Raw genomic sequence first — 23,283 nt, 5'->3', positions numbered from 1 at the left:
TGTGGACGTCGAGTATTTTGATATGATCTGTGTCAGTTATGACCTTTCCATCTATACAGATATCGGTAAATTGTCTGTCAACGTCAATATTTCTAGGATAAAGAATCATTGCTTGGAATTTATCAGCATTTGCTAATAGGTAATTATCTCTGTACCAAGACGCGGCTCGTTGTCCATTCTGCTCGAAGGTTTCCCTTAAGATTTTATAATCAGTTCCTGAGGTGTACATTTAGTGGTCGTCAGCGTACATGCATAAGTTAGCAGAAGTTATAGCGCAGGGCAGGTCATTCTGAAATATGTTCCACAGCAGGGGGCCGAAAGAGGACCGCTGAGGATACCCTCTACTCAAATGCTTCCAGCTGCTTTTCGTATTTCCAATTCTTACGCTATTTTTTCGATTGTTGAAAAATGACCTCATGAGGTCTAATGCTTTTGGCTCAAAGCCGTAAGCCTCTAGCTTTTTCAGGGTCAATGAACGGCTGAGGGAGTCGAACGCCTTGCTCCTATCGGTCAATAGAGTACATGCCAACTCCTTATCTATTGATTGTTTCCATTCCTCCATCAGAGATAGTAGTGTCGTCTCTCAACTATATCCTTTTCTGTATGCAGTACTTCGGCTGAAAAGGATGTGGTCAAGTTTTTCAGACACTTGTTTACTTAACAACTGTTTAAACACTTTTCCAACAGTTATTAGGGAAGCTATCGGTCTGTAATTCTTGACATCCTGAGTATTACCATTCTTGAAGGCAGGCGTCCATTCGCCCATTTTCCAGTGAGTCGGCCATTTGCTACATTTAATGCAATCATTATATAGACTAGTCAGAGATGGTGCAATCCCTTTTGCAAGCTTCCACAAAAACTTGGGCGGTGACCCTGGATCCCAGCCACAGGATTTCTTCGGCTTGAGTGTCTCGAGCGCTCTTGTAACATCTTCTTGGCTAAGGTTTGTAAATTTAAACATTGAGCCCTCCAGCGTTTCTCTAATGACTCTAATGGACTGAACGCTATTGTGGGTTTAATGGTCGTTTTCTGTCAAGCTATTGACATGATTCCCACTTATGTTGGCGGCGGCTGAAGTAAAATACTGAAAGCAAACAAGCAAACAAATATGGAAACTGAAACAACCAATCTTTTCAACAGAAACTCTTTAGTCATGATTTATAACCAGGTAGCCATCATGAGCAAACGTTTTTAAGAGCGTATCGCCCAGAATTTAGCGACATATCCGGGACTTTCATTGAGAAGCTAGCGCTAATTGTCAAAAAATAAAGGAAAAGGGCTGAAAATGTCGAGGAAGGCTTACGTTCTATTCATTTATGGATAAACTACTTTTCAAGTCCTACTTTTACCACATGGCATTTTAAAGAAGAAAGTTTAATTTAACAGTGTATCATTCTCACTTTGCTCTTGCGCTTTTAGAAGAGGTCGCAAATTTGCTATGAAAATTGACTATGTTAGCATCCTGCCTGTATGAGAAGTCGATCTCAGCGCACTTTCAGGCGTAATTTATCTTCACTCAATTGCTAGATTTCTCTTTTACCATACGGTTATTTTTATTTGACATTCTAGAAAGCGTCATAGAAATTTTCAAGGGATTTCAAACTTTGGAAGTAGTCGCAAAACGCGAGTTTCGAAAAGGTTTGCTAAGCATTGTAGTGCTCTCTCCAAATTTGTCCTTTGGAGACTCCCACGAGAATACAGGTGACCTATTTTGAACTTCCCGCGGGAATATCAATGTATGCTAAGCTCCGGCTCCGCAAACAATCGCGCACACGCCGCCTAATTAGTAGTGAAATTGAGGTGGTAACTAGACGATGCTTAAAAAACTATAAAAGCTACCAATGGTCAAACATTTGGTGGCAACAGCCAAAAAATCGAATCGGCTCATATTCTCAAGTTAGGTAGGCCTTATGGTGAAACAAAGCACTGCATACTTCGCTTGGCTGAATATCGATGAATTTTCGAGAGAATCGGTAATAACTGAAAATTGTAACACAAGGCAATAACCCAAAGCATTTAGCACAACACAACTCTATTCTTTATAGCGGGCGAACACGTCTTTCCGACCTGCGCACTACACTCTAAGTACGCAATGCAATATACAATATACCTCCATACCAAAGGCATGAATGTATAACAGGAAACAATGCAACGGCAGTAGTAAGAAATCAAGCTAGGCTCACAATGGAACTTAGTTAAACACAGTTTCTTAGAAACGTCCTTGCTCAAAAGAAAGTCATTGAAATAACTGGGAACGCGCCGTTCTCGGAAAGGCCTGCCAACATGTTCCATGTTCCCTAATGTAATATTCACATGACTGGGGATGCTCCCTCCTTGGGTAGGTCTTCTAACGGGTTCGGTGCTCCTCGCCGAGGGAGTAACTTTCTTGACCATGGATAAGTTCCTAAGCAATCGTGCCTGTCCTCTCATGAATTCGACGTTGACTCCCTTTTTTCTGACTACGGTAAAGGGTCTAGGGTGGTATCTTGTGGTTAGCTTGTTTTAACGTTTCTGAAGCAACAGCACCTGATCTCCCTGGCGAATATCTGAAGGGGTCGCCTTGTGATATCTGTCCATGGATGCCTTTGCCTTAGACTTTCTCAAATTTTCATTGAAGCATGCGATTTAAACAGGCTTTGAAGGGCGACGGAGATTCAGATAGGGAATCTTGGTTTTGATGTGACGATTCATCATCAAGGATGCGGGCGAGACCACAGTGGAGTAATGGGGAGTATTTCGATAATTCATTAAGAACACAAACACCTCCGAGCGCCAGTTCTTTTCTTCCACAGTAGCAATTGGGATATTCTTCTCTAGGGTTTTTTCAATTGCTCTATTTGGGCTTTAGCAGCTGGCCAAAGGGGTGTAAGTTTGCGATGCTTGATACCAAACTGTTTACACAATGCTGTAAACTCTTCTGACCCGAAAGGGACGTTGTCAAATGTAATGACTTCGGTGCGTACTGGCTGTGGCCGCAAAACTTGAGTGTGGAACATGGACCTCTAGATAATTTGACGTTTCATTAACTTCAACAAAAAGATACTCTCCTGGTGGGAATGGGCCACAGTAGTCAATATGGATTGTGTGCCACACTTGCTTTAGTGGGTCTGTCATTCTGAAGGGCTCTGGGGAAGATGTTGGGCCGGCGATTTGGCAACCAAGGCATTCGCCTACATATCTCTCTGCTTGAATATCAGTGCCAGGCCACCAGATTTGTTGTCTGAGATGCTGTTTAAGTTTAGTGATGGAGTGGTGTCCCTCATGTGCCAACTGAAGAATGTGTGGGCGCAGCGCGTCTGGAATAACAATACGACTGTTCCGCTAAATAACTTCGCGTCTCTGACAAAATCTTTCTTTAGATCAGCAAAGGGCGCTGGTGCAGCTGACTAGCTCCCAGTGTCCAAGCACTCCTTAATGGTTTTCAAAGTAGGATCAGATTCGGAAGCGAGAAGAAGCTCCTGAAGAGTGATGGCAGAAGGAAGGGAGTCAACTACAGTGGAGTTAACGTAGTCCTCAACAGGATCTCTAGATGTATTGGTAAGAACAGGTTTGCGTGACAAGAAGTCGACAGCATTTTGGATGCCAGGTTGGTAAACAATGCGTGGGCTGTAGTTTTGAAGCCGTAATCGCCAATGTTCGATTCCTGGTGAAGGGTTCCCCCGGCCGTTGAGGAGAACCTCCAGAGGTTTTTGATCTCCCAATAAGTTAAACTGGCTGCCGTGGATGTAAAAATGAAACTTCTCACATGCCCATACTCCTGATAAGGCTTCTTTATCAGTTTGGCTGTAGCGCTGTTCGACGGGTGATAGACTGCGGCTTGCATACGCAAAGGGGCCGGATAGAACCATCAGGGTGCTTCTGAGTTAGGGCGCCACTGATCCCAATCTTGCAAGCATCATGGCGTACTTTAGCGGGGAGGGAGGGGGTCAAAATGGTCCAGAACCGTGTCACTAGATACAAGTTACGCACCTTGTTAAAGGCTTCAGATTGCTCTGGGCCCCATGACCATGGACAGTCTTTGTGTGGGGTCCTTCGCGTTGGCTCTCCCATAGAAGCTAGGTTTGGAAGGAAACGGGCGACGGTATTTACTAATCCCAGAAAGCTTCTTGCTTCCGTGACTGTGCTTGGTGGCTGCGCATGTGCTTGATTGCGTGTATTCTATCCTTGTCGGGGGATACACCTTGTGCTGAGATGTGAAATCCATAATAGTCCAGTTCCGGGACGCCAGATAGACACTTAGTTGGGTTGACTGTGAGGTTTTTCTCTCGGAGACGCAGCAACACATTTTCTAAGGATCTGTCATGCTCTTCCTTAGTGGGTACCATGGACGAGAATGTCGTCAGCAATGTTCCTTACATTATGGCATCCCTCGAGGACTTGCCCAATTACGTGTTGGCATATTCAGAGCCTTCTGATGCTCCATATGACAGACGCTTGTAACGGCGGAGGTCATCGTGTGTTTTGAATGTTGTCAGGTGACGAGACGATTCACCAAGTTCAATTTGGTGATAGCATTCCTTAAGATCAATTTTAGAAGAGATCTTGGAGCCGTTTAGGCCTTGGAAAATTTCTTGGGATGTAAGGTATGGGTAATGTGTACATCGGAGAGCTTCGTTGGGCTTGCACATGTTTACACACAGACGTATGTCACATTCGGCTTGTCGATAATAACAAGTGGTGACACCCATGGCGTCGGGCCCGTAACCTGTTAAATGATATCTTGATCTTCAAGCTGTTTCAACTTGGCTTCCACCTTGGCAAGGTAATGTAAGGGTGTAAGACGCGAATTTGTACCACCGGTTGTACAGATGAGTCCATGTTGACCTCGGGTTGGTAAGCTTTTAGTTTCTCGATTTTGCCACTGAAAACTGCTGGGAACTTTTGTAAAAGGTACTGGTATTCACCTTAAGTAGGTGAATGTTCAGTAGTTGTAAAGCCTGCGACATGCAACAGTCCTAGTCGGGTTGAGGTTTCACGACTCAGGAGACAACCAGCATTTCATGTTTTGAGTACCAGGAACCTTGTCAGGTCCATCTGCCCTGACGGAGTATTGATCATTCCGAAAAACGATCCGGCGTGGGAGATTGGGGCAGGGTTGTCTTCTCCATAAGGGCGAAGTCTCACATTGGTTGGTTTTAAGGGCACTGTTCTTGCGGCACTGGTCGCCTCATATCTTACATAGTCAATGGTGTTCGCTGTTGCACCATAATAAATACAGACTTGAACTGGGGTACTTTCAGTGGTAACAGTGATGTCTGCTTTTGCTTGGTTAGGGTTGAGACGAAATGCCTCATGACATTCATCCTCATCTGAAAAATTACAAACATACCGGGCCTCGGGTATCTCTGCCTGTTTGCCATTTGGGTTACCTTTTCGATTCGTTTGGCACTTGATGAGCCTGACGAAAGGTATGTCTTTCGAGCTGTAAGCTCTTCTGAGGAGAGAAGTGCGTGCTCAGCGCAGCAAGCGCCTCCGTGTAAGTGTTCCCAGTGTCTTATAAGGTAGCAAAGATGTCTTGAACAGCCGGCCCGGCAAGGTGAAGTAGCAAAGCTCGTTTGTGATCGTCAACAGTAACTCCACGAGCATCGATGTAATAATGTAACCGCGGGGACCCACACTGCCAGTCTGTTCGAGGGGATCGAACGGTGGTATGGATGTGATCTCAGCCATCCTCGTCGCCAAATTGTTGTAACACAAGGCGATAAACCAAAGCATTTAGCAGAACACAACTCTATTCTTCATGGCGGGCGAACACATGTCTTTCCGACCTGTGAGCCACACGCTAGGCACGCAATGCATAGTTATATACAATACTGAATTTTGCCAATTTTGCTTTTGAAGCTCAAAATTTCGGACGAATCTCGGAGCGTCGGGCCACGAACTAAAAACACTTGGACCGATAAAAAGCACCAAATCTTGATAAACAACATTTATACATATGTTGACAACAACTTTAGCAATTCTTGATCGCTTATTTACACAATTTAATTGTCCGACCTTCTTCTAACAATATTGGAAATAGGTCAAAAGTAACCCGTTATTTAACTATGTACTTAATAAAAGAATCAACTACAAATCTGGCTTTTGGAAGGCAAGGTCTATTTCTTCTAGATCTCTTTAGGATTTTTTGGGAAAATGATTGAGTGCGATTTAATCAAATTTTAAAGTTTGATAAATTAAGCTGATTTGACGGTGCTGTAAGTTGATCGAGAATGTACACACCACTCGCAAACTCAATTTTTTTCGCATTTTACATCCAATCTAGAGCTGATTTAACAAAATATCATTTTACCGTTCGTATTGCTGTATCACAAAAGGGGATTGCAGTCCTGAAATTGTTGCATCGCTCCCACAATAGCGATATCACTTGGCAGGACAGTCAACACCTCCTGAAAATGATTGTTTACAAAGCGTATCTCGGGGTTTCTCTACTTCCATTTCGTTGAAAAGGAGGCTGTAATTAATTAATTATTTTTGGCCACATTTGCTCATAACTTGCAAATAGAAAATTCTTTTATCGCCAATGTCCTGGATTGCCTATCATCTGAGATTTTACTCTCAATATTCCCCATTCATGTCTGTCGATTTTGAACCGGCCCTCCGATCCTTTGTTTCAACAGTAAAAAGTATATAGTTGTGGAATGCTAAAAATAACCCGTGTCAAAGTGACATCATTGAAGCAAATTTCAGTTTACTTTCTGAACGTGAACATCCTTTGCGGCTGAAAAATATACACAATCTTCAACGTTATGATAAAACCTATGGTCAAATAAGTCTCCAAAGCAAAATATCGTTGTTGTTAATTTGTGAGTTCCATGCAAGTTTTGGGGGATAACAATAGCCTAATTTGTTATCATAACAAACCCTTGTCTGGCTAGTTTGTCCTTTAACGGGTCAGATGTCCCTCATTTTATATCAGTCTGAGAAGAGTAAAAAGTAAAAAAGGAAACGCGACGACATTGTTTTCTCCATTTCTTGACCACAGTTTTCACCTTCATAGCGAACGCTGCAGTCTCAAAGGTGCGGCCAGAAATACTACCCAATTAGAGTTTTCAGAGTTCCATGTGGTGTGCTGCTTGCAGATCAGTAGTCCTTGAAATTAGTAAAAAAAAATTTTCTTTTTTTGTATGAAATGGTAAAATTATTGTGCGGCAAATATTTAGTATATTACGGGCCACCCACATTTTCCTTTGCATTCTTCTTTTTTGTCATTTTTTACCTCTTCTTTCTTGAACATTTCAGCTCGAGACACATACAAATAATGAATAATAACAAGAGCTTGCAATTGCTTGAGAAAAAAAAAGAAAAACAGAAAATGGGTGAAGTCGACCTTAGTGATTTTTGTAAAGCTTTGTGGTAAAATCAAAACAGCACTTCATGAAAGGTAAAAGTGCAGTTCGCATAGCGACGTTGTAGTTCACGTTTTCTGCGTACCGAAAAGATGCAGGAAAATTTATTATATGGCAAGGTGGTCGTGAAATATAACCGAGCGTTCTGAAAAGGTTTTACTTAGCCCATAATTTCCCATACAGACACAATTTCCTTAGAAACAATCATAAGCCGTGTATTTTTGAATAAAGGGGGTAAGTTTCTAGGAAACTGTAGTGCTGAGTCGGTAGGGGAGTATATTAAGGTAATTTTGGTTTTATCGAGCGTTACCCCTTCGTCAGAGCGAATGGAGAAACTGTGGGTTGTGTGTGTTTATTTACAAAAAATGGAGCTACGCTAGTGGTGTATCGAGAAAAACAAGAATAAATGAGTTGAATGAAAAGCAGTCGTTGGTACTGTGGGGTTTAAGAGTACCGATTTGAAAGACAAACTTTTTTTCTTGAGAGGGGCTAACGCTCGAAACGTCAGCTTTGAAACTCTTTACGGTGGCCACTTTACATTATAAAGCCGTTTGTTAAAAACCAAAATGACCGTGCATCATTCAGGCGCGTAGCGTCCTATACGCACATACGCACGTGCGTACTTGAAGTGACCAGAAAATTTTGGAAACAATGTTGTGTTAGCGCCAAGTTTGCTCAAAATAGGGGAAGACGCTTTGTTCTTTGCTTATATTCACACAACTATTTCGAACAAGAAGTAAAGAACGCAGTATATTTCGCTCGATTTACTTAGGTTTCTAGATCATATGAACTTGTGTGTACTTGAAAAAATGACCACGCTACGCGCCTGTCAACGCGAAAGCCAGCGAAATTCTACAAAATGTTTGAAACACAAAATAAGTTTTTGAAAAGCCAAAATGTAAATACTGAACACACAACTAAAAAGAAAAAACAAACAAACTCTTTCGTCCCATTTCAATCAATCAATCAATCAACTTTATTCTCATCCCTTGTCTGCTTGATGATGTACATCGATATTGTATGGAGAAATTCTGGTTTGGTCACTCAATGGACTAAAAATAGACAGCTGTTTACATTAGTGTGAAATGAGCATGTTAAGAAATCTCAATCAATCAGTTCCACTAATAGAAGTTCTATACTACTTTGCGGGTGATTTCGTCTGAGAAATCATATAGCTCCAGAATACCTCCGGCTCTCCCCTCCGGCCTCCTTACTTTTCTGATGTTCCGTTCCCATGGTTACGTAGGATTTGATAGCGAAAGCGTTCGTATCAAAACTGATGATCATCCAAATCCACGTGAATACTTGAAACAACTTTTCATAAATTATTGGTTATGTTAAAACACGGCTAAAGAACCGAACAGAACAACTGACGTATTCAATTTGATGAACCGCTACCGGCAAATCTTACGTGAGACTTAGAACCAATCATAATGCAACAGGACTGACCAATCAGTTTTCGCGAACCATCCATAAAACTAAGGCCAGCATAGAACTTTATTACCTTAAGCTCGTCCCTTCACTTGATCACGTCATTGCTTATTTTTTTCTTCCCTACTGGCATGAAGTGATGAAAGACAATTGGTTATGACAGCTGCCTGTGGTGGGTGCTTGCTGTTTTAAGAGAGTGTAATTTCTCCGGTATTCATATTCACGACAAATTGAGGAAAAGCAATCATGCCACATCACAAAGAAGCAGGAGTTTTAATAACTTTTTTCCATGAGCCGCCACCGATGGTAAAATAGGCGGCTGTGCCCGGGAAAAGGGCAGTCAGGTCAAATCCAAACACGAGAAATTGTCGCAGGTTAAACTGTATATATTTCAAAAATTCACGGCCATCCATTGATATCTTTCCTTTATTGTCACTAGAGTATTTTTATAGTTAACTCTTTTTTGCAGCTTTCTTGACACGTTATCACCTTTCGTTTATACAGATGAATTCAATAATTTTTTCGCCATTTCGAAGGAGGGTCTTTGATCAGTAAATTATGTAAAATTTTGATTAATGCATTTCCCTGGACGCACATTGAGAGCAATTAGATCATGAATTTCCAGGTCTCTTTCTCGGTGTTTCCAGTTAACACACGATGAGCCTCCCAACAGAAAAAGGGATACCTTCTGTCAAAAATGGGAATGAGGATGCACAAGAAGGAGAAGAACTTAGCCAACAGGTCTATTACGCAATTGCCAGCGTGTATGCTCTCCTTGCTGTCAAGGCATTCACTCTTAATGCTCTTGTGCTCATTACATTCACGAAGGACAGCGCCCTTCGTTCGCACTCAAACATTCTTATCCTTAGCATAGCTTTCGGTGACTGGATGCAAGCAGTGGTAACGTGTCCTTTGGGAGTTGTTAGCATTTTAATAAAAAATTTGGCAAACGACGGGAACGTCCTGTGTATCTTACGGCTTCATGATGACATTTTATCCTTCGGCACCATGCTACACCACGCTACTTTCGCCATTAAGCGCGCCATCGTGATAAAGTTCGTCAACAAGTTAAAATACATCATCGTTGGACTTTGGTTGTTTGCCCTAATTTGGAGTACCTTGCCTCTGATTGGTTGGTCAGGGTATGCCCCTGAGGGAGGACTCTCGGTTTGCTGGATTGATTGGCAAAATTCTTGTCCACGTGCCATTGCTTACATTTGGTGCATCTTCGTTCTTTTCTTCTTGGCTCCATTTGTAATAATGGTTATCGCATACGACTCTATCTACTGCAACGTGAAAAGGATGACTCGAATTGCGCGTGACATGTGGGGAGATGACGCTCCTCCGACTTTAGAAGCCATTTTAACAGAATCAAAAACCGCAAGAATGGCATGCATTGTGTCATTTTGTTTCTTGTTTGCATGTACACCATATGCCATTGTATCACTTCACGCCACCATCTGAGCACCGGGGCCTGTTATATCTCCCTTGGTGGCCACCTTACCAGCCCTCTTCCCTAAAACAGCAGCGGGTTACAACCCGCTTATTTACTTCTTGCTGTTTAAGAAATTCCGCTCCAGTCTCAGAAAGTTGCTCAGTCCATTACCAATATGAAGGCGGTGTTTTAGTCAAGACTCAAATGCGACTATCTCATCTATGAAAAATTTTGATGAAAAAGAGAACATCAGCAAGCCCGTTGGGAAATTTTTATCAAGAGGGGCTCAAGCTGGAACCACCGTATAATGAAAAAAAAAAAAAAAAAAAAAAAACTCTGCGACCTTACGGAAAGTTTTATTTATATACAACGACAATTAATCTTCAAAGATTTACCTCTGTTCAGTTTTAAATTACACAGAAAGTTAATTTGTAAATGAATTCGAATGTGTGTTTTGAAGTCGTGAGAGTCTACTTGTTTGTTTTCTGCAATGGCGTCTGTAAATCTTGTCTTTCTTCACCGAAAAACTGAATTCGAATGAGACGCTTTTTCTGGCTGGACACAAGGAGTTCTAATGTGACTTCCACTCAACGAATTCCTTCGGTTTCTGTTGTAAAATTTACGGCAGAAATGTCCGCATTCGAGGGACTTGCGAGGAAAGGGCGAAAGTGTGTTTATAGAAAATCTCAAAACTTCGCTTAACGTTTCATAAACGAACAATTGTTTTGAAGAATTCAGATATTAAGTGAATAAGAGTCACATTAATTAATGTAATTGTTGACTGCAAATACCTCTCGTTTTAACTTAACTGCCTGCCATACAATCCATATGATGTTTGTTCGATGAATTTGGTATTGGATCAACTAATAATCCCTAATTTAATTTAATTTCTTCGGCTCTTCTCCCTACTTCCGATTCTGACTTTCCTGATGGTCCGTTACATGTATGTAGGATTTGAGAATGAAGGCGTTCGCAACAAAACTGATCTTCAAAATGTGCGCATTCGATTGCGTGAATACTGTTTAAAGACACTAAAATTCGTACAGTAAGAAAAATATTCAGTAGCGAGTTTGTGTTTTACATGTAGGCTCTAATTTTGATGGTCACAGTTTGCTCCACTCCATCCATTGTAACATTTACAGCTCTGAAATTTCCACTGATCCGTCAAATCCAGTGCAAATCCATGATACGTGGAATGAATATCTGCAGTGGGTGTCAGTTGGAAGGTACACCTTCCATGGGAGTTACAGAACTCTTGGCTGCAGGTTTGTGTGATTATGGTGAGATTTTTAACCACTGGTCCCAAAAAATTATCAATGTAGGTCTGTATCTCTAGACAGTCGGTCTTTGTCATCTCTGTTAGGTGGTCTCCCCACATGACAACGCCGGCAACTCCTTGCTCGGCTGACTGGCTAACTGTTGCCACAACATCAGCCTGTTGCACAAAGGAGAATGACAGGTGGACGTAAGACGCTTTGAAAAACTTAAAGTTTCCTCATTTAAGCCCACAAATCAAACGGTCTGGCTCGGTTTCCGAGTTTATTACTGTTTATGTCCCAACAATTTAGTGTATCACATGAAATGGACGACTGGAAATTAAACCTTACAATATGAAAACATCATCTCGATATTCGAATGAAACATGAAAGATTACACGAATGAAACATGAAAGGTTACACGTTATTCATCTTGGTACAGTCCACCTATTTTGTCTCGTTAACCCGAGAAAGTACAGCCGCCAGGTTCAAACGAAGTACAAGCTAATTCACTCTACCTCGCTCGTCACCTCAAATGAGGGCAGAAAATGCATAACATACTACAAAACAAACCTGATGATACTACAAAATAAACCTGATGGATCTTCGGGTGCGGCAAAATGGAAAACAATTTCCTTATAAGCTTACGTTGTACGTGGGCATTTTGCAACTGTCCAGAAAGTACTTTCATGCTCTTTCCACTGAGTGAATTTAGAAAGAATGGGGTGGTATATTAAGGTTAGGACACGACCTCACCTTTCCACAAAAATAAATTTGCATTCACTCCAAAAGTGGTAAATATAGGGAAGGCCAACAACCCCCACTTCTTCCCCATTCTCCCTCCAAAATTTGCCCTTAGAAGAGATAAATATATGCCTCAACCTAAGGTTTCACTGACAAAGACATTGAAGTCACGTTTATTTGCGAGGTTCTCAACATAACATTTTACACTGCTAAGTGCACGAGATCTTCTCTAAGAAAAAAAAATAACGGATAGAACTCACCTCGTTAAGATACATCTTCGAATGTGGATAGGTTATACGAACGTAAGGATAGACGGGAATGAACTGACCATCTAGTTTCTTGGAAAGTCTGAAGGCTTCCAACAATCTATACTTCACATAGAGCGTGCTATTTCGGGACAGATCTTCGTGAAGGTAAATTGAAGGGAACAATGCTGAACTGGACTCAAACAACCAGCATAGTTGATCGTTCATCTGCATATTCTGTTTACTACAGGTGTACGGTTCGCCATCCTTGTTGTTGTAACAGTTTGGGAAGCCGTACAAACCCCAGGTAGACTTCGGACGAAGTTTTTGAGCAAGCAGCAAGGTGCCTTCTATAAACCGCTGAGCTGCAGTTTCAAATTCTACCCGGGCTATTTCTTCAATTAGATTCTCTGACCACGAAGGATGCCTTTCTTTGACCAGCTCCATTGACTTATTTCTGCAAACAAAGCCAAAGTTAGAGGAACTTTGAAGCTCGATTAAGACTGTGAGCTTCGAGAAACAAAATGTCCAAGGACAAATATACGTAAGAGCACATTCTCGGGCCAAACGGAGGCTACTGTGTATATCATCCTTCAAACAATTCTTGCAAAGCGTGGGTAAAAAAATTTTATGATTTGCTTAGAGATTTTCGCGTGGGAAGTTTACTTTTCAGCGTTCTCTAGTACGACTTTATGAACAAGCAAACATTCTCTTCTCGTGTAACAATAGCTAAATGTTACGTCATCTTGAATCAAACTTCAAACGAATCCATTCATCGTAGTGATGAACGTAAGGTTGAGAACATCACTTGAGGTACATCCTTGGATATTTCCCAGTTTTTGCTCGGGCATATTTGATTACGTGTGCGTCTAGAGCAATCACGCGCGATTAAAAATATTTGATGGATTATAAGTACAATTACCAACAGTGAAAGCAACGAAAAAACAAACAAACATAAAACGCATGCTCAGTTTAAATCGAATGGTATTCATCCGTAGTCTGAGGTATACTGAGGAAAACTTGTTGTAAGCCATTTTGCCATATATCATTCCCTGCGATAGCAAACAATGATTATACTCTCAAACCTGTAAATAGAGAGTTTATCCCAATTCCTGTTAAAGATTGGTCTCCAGAACTCCCAATCAATTATACCGAGGCCTTGAAAGTCTGGATCTCTTATCACTTCTTCAATGTCTTTTTCAACCTTGGAGAGGTGTTCAGTCAAGTTGGCAAGCTTAAAAAAGCAGAACAATTCGCTGAGAAACTTATCATAACCGTCCAGTGAAAGTGATCTATCTCTGAACACTAGCCATAACGAGAATAGAAGACTCTTTTTTGTGCACGTTGCTGCGGTGAGCGGCAAAGCCGCGGGAAATGTAAGACGGACCGTACAGTTTCAGTTCTTCACAAGCAGTGTTGCCGTTCATCGATCGCCTTACGCACACAAAATTGTAAAGCGCGCACAAAACTGTAAAGCGTCCACAGAACCGCCAGCAACGCAGGCTAGAAGACTCTCTCTTAATTCTCTATGGCCAGGTCCACATGAAAACGTTTATGTGCATAAGCATATATTTAGTCTTCGGTCTATGCGTTGACGCGATGATAGACTGGGGCGAATCCAGGATTTCAAACAGTAGTTGGATGCCAGCCGTGAGGAAGGGGGTGAGGGGTGTCCTTTCTCTGGAAATTTGGCATGTTTAATACTTGGGAAACGCAATTTTTCAACACTCAGAGGTGTATTCGCCGTTTATTTACGTCTTAGCTTTTTAGTCAAAATTTCACTCCTATTCAAAAATAATGCCTTGCCACGCTGACGCCATTTTCACTCACGATCAAAATTTGTTTGTCCCATTTTCAAATAAACTACTCCATAATTAGTGTCTAGTGTAAAGCTCACCGATAAAAGATGAAGGGAGGGAGAGGAGGAAGGAAGGATAGAGGGGGCTTCGCGGAGGGAGCACTGGAGTAAGGGGCTAACAGCGGAGTTACATGTACAATATATTTTCGCACAATGGATGTAAGCTTACAGGCTCCAAGGTCTGCTTCATTTGATCCAGACAGTAGGTTACCTTTTTCGCGATTAAATTTACCTGTGGAAGGCCTTCATTCACTGCTTTTCCATCGCTATCAAAATAAGGATACAAACCCAGCTGTTGGTGGTAAAATATTACGATATACTGTCCACACCACCTTTGGTCTGGGTTCACCACAAAATCGAATGCGCTAAAATCGAGAGTAACGTTCCATTTCGTTTTGCACATCTCTGTCGGAGTATGCCAAACTGTGATGAAAGGTCTATTCGGTAGAGGAGGTCCTTGAAAATGGCTGCAGGTAGATTGCAACGAAGAGTGAAGATTGCTTGAAAATATAATCACAAAAATTATTCTCCATGTCGTGAACGCCATGTTGTTCTGTCACGCAGTATTGTCACGGCATGATGCATGTGACTGTCATCTGACAACAAAGAAACCCCTGGTGACCAGTCCCAGCTCGCCCGAATTGACCCTGCACTCATCAACTCCATTAAGGCGAGATAGCTACACAAGCTGTGGCTTGTTGAAAGCCATGTTTATTGTCGGTTTAACAGGCGGGATAGCGACTGGTAAAAGCACAGTTTCAAGGATACTCAAAGATCTAGGATGTCCTGTCGTGGATTCGGATCTCATAGCTCGGGAAGGTGAGATATGTCGTGATCATGAGAAACAAAGAGGATTAGGTAAGACAAGAAATGAAGCTCACTGCCGCCCTTGGAAGTCTAATTTAACAAATACACCGTATTGTTCATAATTTTCCATTCTACAGTTATATACCGCCGCCCAGTTAGCCCAATGGATAGTGCGCTGGACTGTTGTGCGGGAGGTCGAGGGTTCGAGCCCCGGCCGGACCAACACTCAAGGTCTTAAAATAATTGAGAAGAATTTGCTACCTTTCTATAACATCTAGAAATGGTTAGATATTCTAGTCTTCTCGGATAGGGACGAATAAATGGAGGTCCCGTCTCCTGCAGGGCTGGGGGTAGGAGACGTTAATTTCTCACGCACGAGATTACTGTGTGATAGATGTCCTCCCCGGGGTGGGATGGTGGGTACAAAGGGGTTAGGTGTCAGTTGAGACGAAAGTTCTGTTCCTTTCTCCTGCCACTCCCGTGGCGAATGGATTAAACTTAAACTAAACTAAACTATTCAGTCAATTGCAAGTTGGAAAAACGATTTGATTTGATTTAAAGCCAATTACGAAGAGCCAGGGCTTCAAATAATTTTTTTGGACAGCTGCCAGACATTTTGACATGGCAGACAATTTTAGTTATGTCATGTGTCATTTCTGACCGTGTCGACATCTATATTCTGCTGATTTGTACACAACTAACATATTTTATGATTTAACAGACGAGTGTATGATTTCCATGTTATAATATTTCTCTAATTATTTACTCGAAATTAAAGCCGTGTATGCGAGAATTAAATTTTGAATGAATAAAATGTCATCTTTCCTGAACACTCTCTGTTAATCCTTTTATTCCCAAGATCTTATTATTTATTCTTTCCTTGCACCTTAGTAACAAGAATTTGGTATATTAGATCAAAACAATAACTTCTACCTGATGAGTTTGGGTATTCTCATGACCTTTTTGCTGGATCCTGTAAGAATATTAGGGAGAAGTTAGAGGTTAATCATTTCTGGGAGTTAAAGGGTTAACTGCAAGCCTCATATTTTGAGCTTTGTAGGAACCGTACTGTGGAATTGCAGATTAATTTTGAATAGTTGCTCAAAAATGTGTGCTTTTTTCCCACATCCCCTATCGAGGAGGTAACAAAATTTATTAAAAACTAGATCATTGGATAATGCAATTCAAGACTTTTTATTGGCTTAGCCATTATGGTATATCAGCCAATATACCATAATCTACAAATATGGCAAGCGTACGTGTCAGCTTAAAATTAATAGGGAGCTAAAGATTTAATAAAATTTAATAATTTAATTTAACGTTTTTAATAAAACAATTATTCCACTCGTGCTTGTTGGATATGGGATGATTATAGCCAACTCGGCGCTACGCGCCTCGTTGGCTATCTATCATCTCATATCCAACGCGCGCTCGTGGAATAATTGTTAAATATACATATATTATCTGATCGACTAATTAAAAAATAACAATGTATATGCAGCATGATTGTGTGTCCTGCTCAATTCAAAAATCTACTCAAATTGAAATAATTCCACTCTATTTACGTCTGTGTTTATGTTCAGTCGGTAAAATCATAAAGATATCTCACCAACTATCTACAGTTAAAAATAGCTTGAATGTCAGTCTACAAACATATAAACACTGTCTATATGAAAGTAAAGTGAAGAAATAGAAGATCTAATTATATTGTTATTGTCGCGTTCTCAGTGTAGTGTTCGACCAAACACGAAGACTATGCAAATCAATGTGTTTATTTGTCTTCAGTGTTGAGTGGTGAAACTACATGCAAATAAAGTACAGAAAATGATGAAATGGAAACAAAAGGCAGAAAATACAATAAGGGAAAACAATAAAATAACAGAAAGATAAAAACTTACATGGATGGTGCTGCGATGAGTGATAAACTGACAAATAATGAGGTTGTAAAGTGAACTCTGCTGAAACTAAAGATGCAACACACGAGCTCCTAACCAAGCGGGCCTGGGAAACTAAGCTGACCAAGTGGATCCCAGGGCCCACTGACAAACAAAGGGGCAAAACCTGTAACAGTTATTAACTAAATAATTTAAAAGCTCAGATTTAAAATCTTCAAGGGTGTTGGAGTCGACAATGTCCTTCGGTAAGCTATTCCAACTTCTTATAGTATTGGGAAAAAACGATTGAAAATAAATGTTCATACTTTCTCTTAAATGTGTCTAAAATTGTGGCTCGCACATGTTCCAAGTTTGGCATGAGGGTGCAGGTAAACATTTTATAAGTGTCAATATCAATTTTCCCTCAACTCATCTATAAAGAAGAATTAGGCAAGACGTTGTTCTTCTCAAATCTAAGTTGTTGTAGCTCTTGAACCCAGAGATATAATAAACATCTCATTAACCTTGTTTTCTTGGCAGAAGCCCATTACTTGAAGTGTTCAACTGCCCTTTGTTTATAATTTGGATATATCAACAAAGTTGAAATGGTAAATTGGCCACCGTAATGATTACAGAAGCTGACGTCTCTAGCGTTAGCCCTTCGTCGGAGCGAATAGAAGAATTGTGGGTTGTGTGTGCTTTTAAAGGCAGAAAATGGAGCTACGTTATTGGTGGGTGCATGGCAACGAGAAAAACATGAATAAATTAGTGGAATGAAAAGCGTTCATTGATCCCTGTGGGATTTAGACTGCCGGTTTGAAAGATGAGCTTTTGTTCAAGATTTTTCGGCTTTGCCCTTTGTTTATGTCACGGTGTTTTTACAGACAAGTCTATTTTTAGTTTGATTTTACCACGAAATGGGATTCCCCATGGAAGCCCTTCAACCGTTGTTAGCACATAGTTAATTTATAACTTGACTCCTAGGAAAAGATAGTCTAAAATTAAACTGTTCTGTGAAAATGAAAAAAGGCTGATAGTTTCTAAAGAAACTATTTGGGGCTGCGTGGGTGGGGGTAACAAAATAATTTCAATAATTTTTATATCAACAAAGTTGAAATGGTAAATTGGCCACTGTTACAATTATAAAAGCTGACATTTCAGGCGTTAGCCCTTCATTGGAGCGAAGGGCTGACACTCGAAACGTCAGCTTTTATAATCATAACGGTGGCCAATTTACCCTTTCAATTAACTTTGTTGATATATTGAAATTGTTCTGTTAAAATGCCATGACATAGGCTCAGTATGGGAGTAACATTCCAAGTAATGGGCTCCTGCTTCTCACTCAATTCTGCCAGTAATGGAATTTTGTTTTTTTCCTCTCAGTGTAACTTAATGTACATATGGACCTCAAACTCGGTTAAAAAGAGGTTTATATCAGGGAGTTAATTCTTTTCTTAACCCCTACTCACGTAGATGATTTGTCTTCTTTTTTTGCGACCTTATATTCATACTTTGTTTTAATGGTGAGTTTTTCCTTTCTTTTCTGAGAAGGTAACACACTTTTCTTTGCCAACTTTTAGTGGTTGAGCCTCACAAGCCAGCATGGAAGGCTATTGTAAAGAACTTTGGAAGAGATATTTTACTGAACAATGAGGAGATTGATAGGGTGAAGCTTGGAAAAATTGTATTTGAAGATGATGCCAAAAGACGTGTTCTGAACAAGTGCACACATCCTTTTATACATCGTTCCATTTTGTGGTCCTTGCTAAGGAATTTTTTGTCAGGTCTGTATATTTGTTTTACATCTGGTAAGGTTGTCAGTTAAGTAGGTACCTTTTTAGATCTGTTTTTTTTTAAAGTGAAATTATTATTATTAGCGCACCAACACTGAAAATGACTTGCGCCATCACTAAAGGTTTCTTTATTATATATAAGTTTAAAATTTTAAATTGTTGCTTGAAGTACATGTACCTGTAGTCAGTACACTGTTGGAAAACTAGTATTGGAATAGATCATTCTATACTTAAATCAGTTGATGACTGAATCAGTCATCAATTGATTTAAGTATAGAATGATCATGAATATGGAGCCTTGAAGTCACTTCCAAAAAAGCCATTACTGTACAAGTTTTTACAGTACTATGTTTTCCTAAATAGATCTCTCAACAAACTGCAAGCATTTTGTGATTATCAGAAAACTTTGTTAGTTGAGTGAATGATATTTTTGGCTGTTACAGTTAATTTGTAGGACTGACATCGAGGGTTTTGGATTTGAATCTTGGCAGGTGCTTCTGACTCATAACCTTTGATATTTCCCAAACAAGGAAGGGGTGCAGCTGCAACACTCCTGATTGCTTCACCACCCTACACAAACTGAGACAGACTGCTTGTACATGTAAGGCAAAGTGTGACACTTGGCCTGTGAATGGACCCTTCATTTACAATGAATATATGAACTTCATATATTTTGAACTGCGGTATTAGATAAGTATGATGCACGATCCTCCCAGTAGAGAGCTCAATTGGTAGAATGCTGCTCTAGTATCGTAGAGGTCAGTGGTTTGAATCCTGTACAGGCCTGATTTTTTTTCAGGTCTGATTTTCGCTATTGCAAAAATAGCACACTCTACTTCAAGGATCGGGCATCATATGGACCCGTCATTGTTGAGTACTGTTAGATGAACAGATCTTTTAAAAGTTAGAGCTTCATAAGTCTTGTTAATCACTGGTCAGAATTCTTTTAAGGCTTCTCTCATTCTAGTTGAAGAATATTCGGATGTCAAGATTTTTTACCGACCCTGCCTCCTGTATTGTTTGACTTGACATTAGAGAATTCCCCTTGAGCAATCTTTTTTGTTCACTCATTGCCTAGTTCAACACTGCCTATAATGTAGGCTCAATTTAACTCATCCAGTATGGCTTAAATGTAAGTTACCACCTCATCTCGTTTCTTATGTGAAACATCTTGTTTCTCTTGGGAAGCATCTTGTTTCTCTTGAGAAGCATCTTGTTTCTCTTGAGAGGCATCTTGTTTCTCTTGAGAAGCATCTTGTTTTTCTTGAGAAGCATCTTGTTTCTCTTGAGAAGCATCTAGTTTCTCTTGAGATGCATCTCTTTTTCTCAATATGCATTTCGTTTCTCGCAATACGCTTCTCGTTTCTCTCAACTGAGAATCACAGGAATGTTTAGCATGGATTATAATTATTAGTCCCAATAAATTGGGGTGCATATCAAAGATAACTGCTATTATGCTACAGGTAGCATGTGATATATATCTCATGTCAAATGTGAGATGCTGTGGGTATTGATCTCACTCTCTTCATGTCGAACAAACAAGTTGATCTTTTGTAAGTATGTATAATGCATATATATAAATAAATGATGTAGTGTTTATATTGTAGATTTTTTAAAACTTGTACAGTTTTAGGTTAATTATTGTTGTAATGGACTTTTGATCACCTGGCATGTTAAAAAGTGCACTATAAATCAATAAATTATTATTATTAAATTATTAAGTAATTTCTAATGTCACAGTATGACATACTGTACTGTTCTGTAGGTTAGGTAAATGAGCTGCACTCCTCTCCTGAGAAAACCAACAAGATCAAGCCCAATCATTGCCGCACCTCTTAAATCCACTATTTCACTATGTTTTAATAAAGGAAGTTACGACTTCTCACAGAATTGATAACTTGATATTGTGTTACTTAAAGTTTTTCTTCAATTCTTTTGTAGGAGAAAAGTTTGTAGTACTTGACTTGCCACTTATGTTTGAGACTGGGATGCCCTTGTATCTAATGAAAGAAATTGTTGTAGTTTACTGGTAAGAAATGATATGTACACCACATAATTGCATACTGTATTTATTCAAATAAGTGCCGCCCTCAAATAAGCGCCGCATCTGGGACAAAAAAGTTAATAAGTGCCGCCCTCGAATAAGCGCCACACCAATGCATGAATTTCTCTCGTAATTCTAGATTTACTATCAGTTTAGCACCAGTCCATAGGAAAATTGACAGATAGAAAGTGTACCGTTGAATAAAAGTATAGAAAAAGTAAATTTGTCAGGTACAGTTTTCAAATAAGTGCTGCCCTCGAATAAGCGCTGCACTTGTGGTGCTAAAAATTATATAGGCGCTGTGGCGCTTATTCAAGTAAATACGGTAATTATTAGTTTTTTTTTTTTTTTCTGATGTTACAGGCAGCTCAGCTCTTTTTACTATGTGAGAAGTCTGTATAGGAAGAAAATGTGTCTGAGGTCTTGAGTATGGTTCTCACATAATTTGGCATAGGAATGTGGTCCATATTATAAATAGCTGGTCAGGAGTGGTTTATTTACTAGTGCACAAAATCAGCCAATCAGATTCAAGAAATTGAGTTTCTGGCCTGCTTAAGTGCATCAGAAAAAAATAAAAAATAAAAAAAAACTACTGGCGCAAATTGAATTGTAGCTTATGGCAACTACAGGGAGCATTGTCTTGGGTCATGAGCGCTGGATCTTTGTTTGGCTATTCACCATTTGTGATTTACTTAATGGTTCATCTCTTATAATTACCTGTTTAATCTCTGAATCACACTTTAGGTTCATGTGGATAAAGAGAAAATCACCATAAACAACTAATGAAAGAAACTCTTGATTGGAAGATAAATTCTCCTTGTGAGCACCTTAGGAAATGTATAGAGAACAGTGTGGAGAATTTGCATACTGATGTTAGTGTGTAAAGGGTTTAGGATGGGAAATAATTATAATAATAATAATAATAATAATATCGTTTATTCAAACCTCTTGCAGTAAATGCTGAATTACAGGTTTATAATATTAACAAGAATTATAGGAGAAAAAAGGGGGAAAACTGTACAAAATGCATTAAACTACATACAAGTAAAAACAGCATGTGCATAAAAATGATAATACTAAAATGATAATAATGTTTATTATAAAAAAACGAGTATGATTAAACTGGCAAGTATTTGAGTGTCAGAATTTGACTGTCAGAAATAGCAGAACCAGACTCTCTAAGTGTTACAGGGCAAGCTGTTCCAAAGGGTTCCGCCACTGTAACTAAAACTATTTTTCATGCAGTTAGTTCTTGGAAAGGGGACGACAGGGAAAGAGGACAGGGGACAGGGAAGGGGAACAGGGGACAGGGAAAGTGGACAGGGGACAGGGAAAGAGGACAGGGAAAGGGGACAGGGAAAGGGGACAGGGAAAGAGGAAAGGGAACAGGGGACAGGGACAGGGAAAGGGGACAGGGAAAGAGGACAGGGAAAGTGGACAGGGGACAGGGAAAGAGGACAGGGAAAGAGGGAAGGGAACAGGGGACAGGGAAAGGGGACAGGGAAAGAGGACAGGGGAAAGGGGGACAGGGGACAGGGAAAGAGGACAGGGAAAGGGTACAGGGAAAGGGGACAGGGAAAGGGGACAGGGAAAGAGGAAAGGGAACAGGGGACAGGGACAGGGAAAGGGGACAGGGAAAGAGGAAAGGGAACAGGGGACAGGGAAAGTGGACAGGGGACAGGGAAAGAGGACAGGGAAAGGGGACAGGGAAAGAGGAAAGGGAACAGGGGACAGGGAAAGGGGACAGGGAAAGAGGACAGGGGAAAGGGGGACAGGGGACAGGGAAAGGGGACAGGGAAAGGGGACAGGGAAAGGGGACAGGGAAAGGGGACAGCAAACTCAGGTTTGCTTCCTTATAAGCTGTTTTGATTGAGTTTATTGTTTTGCCTTGTAATTTCCCTCTCCAAGGTCAAAGATATTCATGTCTCTGCATTGAAATTTTAGAATTTTTCTTAGTCATTACCACCCATTTTTCTTCCCTCTAGTGACAAGGATGCTCAATTGAAGCGTTTGATGAAAAGAAATAACTTCACAAGAAGTGATGCTGAACAGAGAATAAATACTCAGATGACGCTGGATGAAAAATGTCGCAGAGCGTCGTATATTATTGACAATTCATCCAATGAGGAGAATACTGAGACACAAGTGAAAAGACTCCATGAAAAATTGAACAGATCATATGCATATTTACCTCTCCGTGTATTTGCATTTTCACTACTTGGTTTGAACTTGTCTTTGGTTGTGTTTTTGGCTAAGTTACTGGTTAGCTGATAAAAATTGTTTTTTTAGACCAAGGTGCTCCTCTTCAACTAGACAATTTTATTAGATTAAAAGTTTCTCTGTTTTTGAATTTCATCTACACGTCGTTCCACTACTGCTCACAAACGCGAAAGTGGAACGAGATCGCCTAAAACGCCTTCATGGGAGGCTAAAAAATAGCTGCTAAA

General features: G+C 40.3%; 2 protein-coding genes and 1 pseudogene across 5 annotated transcripts; 2 read left to right on the top strand and 1 right to left on the bottom strand.

The window, feature by feature from the left end:
- The first annotated feature begins 9,437 nt into the window (after window positions 1–9,437).
- On the top strand, window positions 9,438–10,523 carry LOC111326361 (melanopsin-like; annotated as a pseudogene).
- Window positions 10,524–10,555: 32 nt separating this feature from the next.
- Window positions 10,556–14,890, bottom strand: LOC111326369 (hyaluronidase-1). Its single transcript, XM_088741264.1, has 4 exons — window positions 14,551–14,890; window positions 13,546–13,694; window positions 12,476–12,917; window positions 10,556–11,650 (listed from the first exon to the last, which is right to left on the bottom strand). The coding sequence occupies exons 1-4, from the start codon at window positions 14,863–14,865 to the stop codon at window positions 11,306–11,308; spliced, it is 1,251 nt and encodes a 416-aa protein (XP_088597390.1). The 5' UTR covers window positions 14,866–14,890; the 3' UTR covers window positions 10,556–11,305.
- Window positions 14,891–14,937: 47 nt separating this feature from the next.
- Window positions 14,938–23,191, top strand: LOC111326368 (dephospho-CoA kinase domain-containing protein). 4 transcript variants are annotated; one of them, XM_088741267.1, is made up of 5 exons: window positions 14,997–15,137; window positions 17,540–17,730; window positions 18,580–18,783; window positions 20,734–20,821; window positions 22,822–23,191. In XM_088741267.1, exons 2-5 carry the CDS (start codon window positions 17,625–17,627, stop codon window positions 23,105–23,107), a joined length of 684 nt encoding a protein of 227 aa, XP_088597393.1. In that variant the 5' UTR covers window positions 14,997–15,137; window positions 17,540–17,624; the 3' UTR covers window positions 23,108–23,191. The 4 variants fall into 4 exon arrangements, with proteins under 4 accessions (XP_088597394.1, XP_088597391.1, XP_088597392.1 ...); XM_088741268.1 differs by lacking the exons at window positions 17,540–17,730; window positions 22,822–23,191 and adding an exon at window positions 21,581–22,133 and having other exon boundaries at window positions 14,938–15,176; XM_088741265.1 differs by lacking the exon at window positions 17,540–17,730 and having other exon boundaries at window positions 14,949–15,176.
- Window positions 23,192–23,283: the final 92 nt, after the last annotated feature.

The sequence above is a fragment of the Stylophora pistillata genome, chromosome 12 (assembly GCF_964205215.1).
Source record: "Stylophora pistillata chromosome 12, jaStyPist1.2, whole genome shotgun sequence".
NCBI classification, from domain to species: domain Eukaryota; kingdom Metazoa; phylum Cnidaria; class Anthozoa; order Scleractinia; family Pocilloporidae; genus Stylophora; species Stylophora pistillata.
The sequence above is the reverse complement of the archived record's forward strand: the minus strand, read 5'-3'. Positions and strand labels throughout refer to the sequence as shown.